The following is a 7,276-nucleotide window of genomic DNA, read 5'->3' as shown; positions in this document are numbered from 1 at the left end:
CATGTTATATAGTCAGAGAATTCTTTCTAGAATTGCAAATCCTGTTATACACCTAATTAGACACCTACTGTATCACTGTTGTCACTCAAAAACCAGAAAAGTGCAGGGCATGACCTCCAGGGGCTCAACATGGAGGAAAGGGCCATGGCGTCAGGTCCTGGTCACCTGGAGAAAGGTGCACCCAGAAGCCACGGGGTCTTGGGAAGGTGATCCCTCGAGATTCAAGGTCACCGTTCGAACCAAGAAATGGGCTGTCTGTGCTGTGGCATCGGGAATAAATAAAGAGTTTCAAGCTAAAGGGACTCAGGCAAGGACAGTGGAGGAGACTTCACCTGGAGCCAAGGCCTCGAGCAGAAAACTCTGGGGCCTGCTCAGACATCTACCTGGAGCCCACACAGGGCAGTTGGGCAAGTCCAGGCCACAGGACTGCACCTGAGTATTAACGTGAAGGGCCATAAGAGTCACACTAAGGACCTGTCCTTCATGTCAGAAAACCTGGCTCCCTACCTGGCTCTGCCCACCCCCCACTAGGTGTGTGCCCTTGGTCAAGGGACTTGACCTCTGTTGTCGCACTGTGTGCAGCTAGGGAGAAATGGTAACCCTACCTCATGGGAGGGAGACCACACATCTCAGTTGCTCAGGAGGATCCTGGTCTATGCTGCTGCCCTGGCATTCCACCCAGTTAGTGACCTCTTCTCCCTTCAGAAGTGCCCCAGTTTGGACACTATTTTCATCATCACTCTACTCATTGGGTTGTTGTTGTGAAGACAAAGAGAAGTGGTCAGCAGTGCTCCGCAGGGAGTAAGTGCTGTACCATTCTTGGCCACTCATGTTTTACTGAACCTGGAAGTAAGTAACACAGGCAGCAGCTGGATATTGAGAAGGTTAATAGACCAACGTTATGTAGACTATGTTCAAAGAGAAGATCTGCATAAACTAGATCTCAATGAAACTCTTTCAAGGAGTCAGAAAAATATCAGGTAAGAATGGATCAAAATATAGTGCTTAATTTTCAACTTTGACCTTTTCCCTCATATCTGAATGTGATTATCTCTGGATCTCTTAGAGGATGGACTTTAGCAGGAAGTTCCATGGTCTGTAGTGGTCCTTATAGTCCACCAGGGTTTAATAGAACATCCTTTTCAGGTTTATAAATTAATAGAACATCCTTTTCAGGTTTATAAATTAATTGATGTATAGATGACACCTACTCTGTGCCCAGCCCTGTTCTGAGGACTTACAGGCTGTAACTAATTCAGGCCTCACAACAAGCATAGGTCTCTTCCCATTGTACAAGGAGACCCCCTGTGAAACCCCACAACCAGCTTGGCTCAAGGCCTGGGAGGCGCCTGCTCTAGGCCTGGACAACAAGATCAACAAACATCTCACTTTCATCAAGATGTCTCTAGGAACAGACCCTGTCCTGAATTTCGTTCTTGGAAAATACCTTCCCAACCAAATTCCAGATGTTGGCATGATCTTAAGGAAGAAGAGGTTCACTGCCAAGAACATCCTGGAGGCTAGTATCTTAACAGCCCTGGAAGTGAGTGGCAGAGCCAGTCTTACAGAATCAGTGAGAAATTAAACTACAAAGTTTCTTGTGTCCAAATACTGTAGAGATAATTTCTTCAACTCCAGTGGGGTCTTGACTTATGAGTTTAATTCGTTCCGTGACGGAGCTCATTAAGGAGCTCATTAACTCAAATTACTCTGTCAACTCAAAGCAAAAAATCGGCAGAGAGACAGCTGGTATCTCGAAAAACTCGTTAGTCCGGACACTCATAAGTCAAGGCCCCACTGTAATTTACAATGAATGAAAAATTAATGATCATATACTCTAAAGATCCTTGTATCCATTTTATTTTCAGTGAATCACTGAGAATAAAAATAGCTCTCACTGAATGTTATTACTTTTATTAACTATGGCAAGACATCAAATAAAGAATATTAGTGTGAGTGTATCTTAGGTCTTGGTTGAGCCTGATTACTGGTCCAATATAATTCTAACCCCATGTTTATGTCCCATCTCTGACTGAATGGTTCACCTCTATAGCAGGGTCTGTCATAGCAGGTGCCCCGGAGATGTCACTCCAACACTGAAACCAAAGTTTACTTCAAAGGTCCAGTTTCTGAACTTAATTTGGGGACCTGAGTCAAAGGACCTTTGGGAGCAGAAACCATCAGGCCAGCAATACAAGCATTCCACCTTTTGCTTTATCTATTTCTGCTTGTGAACACTTCTTTTATTTTTTAAAATATATTTTATTGATTTTTTTTTTTTTACAGAGAGGAAGGGAGAGGGATAGAGAGTTAGAAACATCTATGAGAGAGAAACACCGATCAGCTGCCTCCTGCACACCCCCTACTGGCGATGTGCCCCCAACCAAGGTACATGCCCTTGACTAGAATCGAACCTGGGGCCCTTGAGTCCGCAGGCTGACGCTCTATCCATTGAGCCAAACCAGTTAGGGCGTGAACACTTCTTTTAAATGAATCTCGAGTGAGCCCAGTTATAGTTCCTCCACGCACCTGAGAATGGTCATCGGGGGCTCTGGGGAAAACATGGAAATAAAGAAACACAGCCTTTATTGTACATGACATGGGGTTTATGCTATGGGGCCCAATGTCCAGCAGACAACAGGGAAGGTCCATAACCACGGGGACACCAGCAGAGTCCTCACTGAGTCCTGTTCAAGGAGAAAGTCTCCCATTCCATTATGAATGTCATTCCTGTGCCTTTGGAATGATGGCCAACAATGGTCAACTGGGAGAAGGTGCGCACATAAGAACACAGCCTTCTTTATCCCTAGCTTCTTCCTAAACCAATATTGTGCTTGGAAACGTAGGATACAGCTGAATGATGGAAAGAAATGGGTCCCAAATCATCCCCACAGAGGACAGTGCATTCACGGGTCATTAGCTAATGGCTCATCTCTCATGTTCTCTCATCCATTTCTTTTCTTTACTTTAAGCCACGTTTGCTGTCTTGTTCCTTCATACAGTTGCTGCTTAAACTGACGTGTGTTTTCTATCTTATGAGGTGGCCTGCCCCTGTCTGACACCGAGAGGCACACTCTCCATGCTTCCCGTCCCTTGCCGAGTGCCATCTGCACTCAGGGCCTCTGTACATGCTGTTGCCTCTCCTAGAACACGCTTCCCCAGAAGGTCCCTTGGATTCACTGTTCACTGAAGCAGGAAATTTCACACACATAAACAGTCCTGGTGGGATAGCCCGCCGGGACCTCCTTGCAGGATGCTGCCCTAGTGGCTTTCTGTGGTTCATGACACAATCACTTTCCTTTATCTCATATTTAATGGAAAGCTTGTTTGTTGATTTCCAGTTAGAGGTAAGCTGCACAGGTGCAAGGTCTAGGTCTACCTTGTCTCTACAGCTGAATCTGTGACAGGAAGCACAGGGCCCAGTCTTAGGAGAATGATGACTAGTATGAACATTGATTCTTAAAGGAATGGATGGATGGATAGATGGATGGATGGATGAATGGTTGGATGGATAGATGGGTGGGTGGATGGACAAATAGAATGATGTTTGAACAGATAGATGGATGGATGACTGAATAATTGAATGGATGGATGAATGGATGTTTGGATGGATGGCTGGAAGGATGGATGCATGGATGATAGGTGGATAGATAGATTAATGGATGGATGAAAGGATGTATGTATGTATGTATGTATGTATGAATGCATAGATGGATGCATAGATGTGTAGATAAAACCTCTGATTTAGTCATGATTACCCTTTCTAAGCCCTGTGCAGGCTTCTACATGGAGTGTCTGGCATTCTTACAAAAGCAGCCTTGGTGTCATTTATGCTCGTTGTAGAAATGGAAGCTGGGCACAACCAGCACTATCTAATCCAAGGTCACTTCATGGGTAGCAGTGGCATTCAAGATGCAAATCCACATCAGCACGCACCCAGATATCATCCCACCATCCAGCACTGCCTCCCTTAAGCATCAGTAATTCTACTTCTCACATCATCTACTGAATCACTGGAAGAAATATCCTAAAGCTAACAAAACTGAACAAAATGTAATTCTACATTTATAACTAAATTTATATAATTGGCTTAACTAATGAGATAGTCTTTGTACAAACAACCTTCAATCAAGGGGAGAACCTATTGCTATTGTCCAACAGAAGGCACCTGACTTAGTCTATGGGCGAGGAAAGCCTGACCTCCACAGGCGCTGGGCGGTATGGCCCCCAGCCCAGGTGATTGGTGGAGGAGGAGGCACAGAAAGAGGATGTGAAGATCTCTGTACTTGGCAGAAGCAGAAGAGAAAAAGAGGAGTAAGGGGGGTAGAGGGGAGAAAGAGAGGGGAGGAGGCACGTGGAAGGGTAGGAAGAGCTGGAGGAGGAGGAAGAGGTACTGAGAACCACAATAATAAAAACACAAGAATGACAACACAGACTCACAGTGCTGAAATTTACCTTCTTATTTTGCAAGCACTTCAGCATGAATTTCATCTAATGTCGTTACCATGATTGCAGTTCTGAAAATTCTCAGATCTTTTTAAAGCTCTGTTTCCTTGGCTTCTACAAACAGACCACGGGCTGGCTGGGTTCTAGATGATTCTCCTGTCTTTTCTGGGCCCAATGCCAGGTTCATCCTGTGACTCATTCCATCATCTGTGGGAGGGATTAAGTGGCCGCCAGGAGAATAAAAGGAGGAGTCTGGGCTCTCACCTCCAAAGTGATCCTTCTTCCCTGCCACGTCCAGTGACCAGCCAACAGCAGCCGCCTGAGCCATGAAGCTGGTGGTGGTCCTCATGCTGAGCGCCCTCCCCCTTTCCTGCTATGCCGGTGAGTGCTGACAGGGCCAGGCTTTGGGGAGGTTGGTGTCAGGGCCCCTGTGGCAGACCTCCTGCTCCCCAAGCCCCAGGCCAGAGCCCCTCCTTTCTCTGGTGTCTTCATTCCTCATGGCTCCATCGTGTTTTGGTCTCTGGGCTGTGGAAGCCAGGGAGCTGGGGGCGTTCGGTGCGGGAGGGGGGACAAGGAGGCAGAGGTCTTGCTGCTCAGAGAACATCCAAGACCCTGAGTTTGCACTCCCAGAATTGAGGACTCGGACCATTGCCCATAATCTCTCTGAGTGTCTGTCTCCACTGGGAGGTAAGAAGATGACAATCGTCATGGTGACGCCCAGCAAGGAGTTGGTGCCTCTGGAACTGAGCCTGGCTTTGTGTGCTTTCTTCCCAGGTTCTGGCTGCCAAAGGTTGGAGGACATGATTGATAGCACCATTGATCCTTCGGTGACGGAGGATCAATACATCGAAGGTCTTGAAGAGTTCATACCGGGTGATGACACTGAACAGTACCTCAGGGAATTTAAGCAGTGCTTTCTCGACCAGAGTAACAGAACTTTGAGCACTTTCAGCGAGATGATGGTAATGTGGGTTTCTTCCTACCTGCCCTTGAAGCACTGGCCAGTGACAAGCAGGCTCTCAGTGTGCTACTAACTTCTGAGAAGCTAGTGTTGATCACACTTCATGTAATCTCAGTGAACTTGGGTGCTGACATCCAGGAAGCCATGCAAGGGGCCGGGGCTGGTTTGCCTGCTCACGTGGTGGAGTCTTTAGTGAGTGACACATGAGAAAGGCCACGAGGGGGGAGAGTGCGTGGGCAAAGGCTTGCCTACCCTTCAGCCCAGAAACATCTGATTCTCAAGAGAACCCTCACGTTGATGAGTGATAAACACAAATGGGAAAGCGTTTTAAAGAATTTCCTAAAGAGAGCAGAAAGCTACATGTCAGGCAGATCCTGCCTCTCAGGAACGCGATTCCCAGTGCCCTTTGGAGCATCCAAAGTGTCTTATTTGCTAGAATAAGTGGTTGAACGTCCTGGCCATGAAGGAAGGCCCCATGAGTGACAGGTGGACACCTTGGCTATGAACCCGCCATGGGTGGTGGAATTGTTGAAAACAAAAGTCAGTATAAGCAACAGATATGGTTCAGACTTTCCTGGTATTCATTCCCTACCCAAACAGCCCATTGCAAACTGTCCAGGGCAGCAATACAGAAATAGTGCCCCAGCAGAGACATAAACATCTGCATAACTAGGAGCTTTCTGACACAGGTGTCTGACAAGCTGGGGAATCTGCAGGAACCATGATAAACATAAGCGTGTCAGGAAAGGACACGTGTCGTGATGTGTGCAGTGGCCAGTCTCTGAGGAACAGGCAGAGCGTGGCTTCCAGGGGAGGGTGGGGGAGTGGGAGATGTTCAGGGCCCAGGGCGGCACTTGAGTGAGAGAAAGCCCTGGAGGTTGGGACCTTAACACAACTAAACTGTCCATTGAAAAGGGTGAAAGGGTCCTATTTATGGGACAGGCACTGACCATAGTCATACCTGAAGCCATGAGCAGCCCCTTCAATGGCAGGTGATGGCCTTTCTCTTTGCAAACGGAGGTCAGACAAACCCCTCGAGAGCGCGTCCCCCAGTTGCACACGGGCTCCTGCTGGGCTGAGACCCGGAGAAGTGGCTGCACAGCAGGTGCATGGGAGGCCTCTTTCAAAGCAGAGGAAACGCACAGGGAAAGGCTCCCAGGGCCCCGGCGGGACCGGGTCTGGTAGCAGCGCGTCCTTGGCATCAGGACGTGCCTCCTGAGGGACAGAACAAAGAGAGAATTCTGGCTGAACCCAGCCCGCTTCTCTCCGTGGGTGCGGACACAGCTGGGAAACAAGGAGAGGCCACGTCTGTGCTCCAGGACGGCCTCTGTGGCACAGGAGGTGTGAGTGCTTCTTGTCTGTTTCCAGGACAAAATATACAACAGCAGGCAGTGTGCCTCCTACTGACCCACAGGACCTTCCCTCCGATGACAGATGGCCCGACAGCGACTCTCCATGGCAGAACCACAGCTTAGCTCCCCTCTGTGCCTTTTGATCCTGAAACTGCAAGACAATTGTTGAAACCTCCCCCACATGTTCATTTCAATAAAGCACCTGCAACAGCAAGGCTCTCTTTGGTTACTGACCCAAATGGGGACCTTAGGAGACTCCCCTCACTGAGCTGCTCACAGCTGGGACAGGGGCGTTCAGTACAGAACTCAGGGCTGAGACATGGGAGCTGCAGGGTACTCTGCCCCTGACCATCGAAACCCAACAGAAGCCTGTCCCTGGGAAAGTGTCCTCCTCCACCCGCTCCCCACCGGGCCCACCTATGTCCTCACGTGCACGCTGCGCCCTCTCCCCAGGGCCGGGCTCCCCTCTGGGTGCTCTCTGTCCCTGACCCGAGGTGCGGGGAGGTAGCAGAGCAAT

The 7,276-nt window shown here is 48.6% G+C and overlaps 1 protein-coding gene across 1 annotated transcript; it reads left to right on the top strand.

Annotated features, from left to right (window-relative positions):
- Positions 1-4,692: 4,692 nt before the first annotated feature.
- LOC139017782 (mammaglobin-B-like) lies at positions 4,693-6,973 on the top strand. The gene is made up of 3 exons (XM_070426387.1): positions 4,693-4,827; positions 5,221-5,408; positions 6,776-6,973. Exons 1-3 carry the CDS (start codon positions 4,773-4,775, stop codon positions 6,812-6,814), a joined length of 282 nt encoding a protein of 93 aa, XP_070282488.1. The 5' UTR covers positions 4,693-4,772; the 3' UTR covers positions 6,815-6,973.
- The last annotated feature ends 303 nt before the right edge of the window (positions 6,974-7,276 follow it).

Source organism: Myotis yumanensis, unplaced genomic scaffold (assembly GCF_028538775.1).
Source record: "Myotis yumanensis isolate MYYU_CA2020_CCGP unplaced genomic scaffold, mMyoYum1.0.hap1 SCAF_10, whole genome shotgun sequence".
NCBI classification, from domain to species: Eukaryota; Metazoa; Chordata; class Mammalia; order Chiroptera; family Vespertilionidae; genus Myotis; species Myotis yumanensis.
Note: the sequence above shows the minus strand (reverse complement) of the source record. Positions and strands in the feature narration are given on the sequence as shown.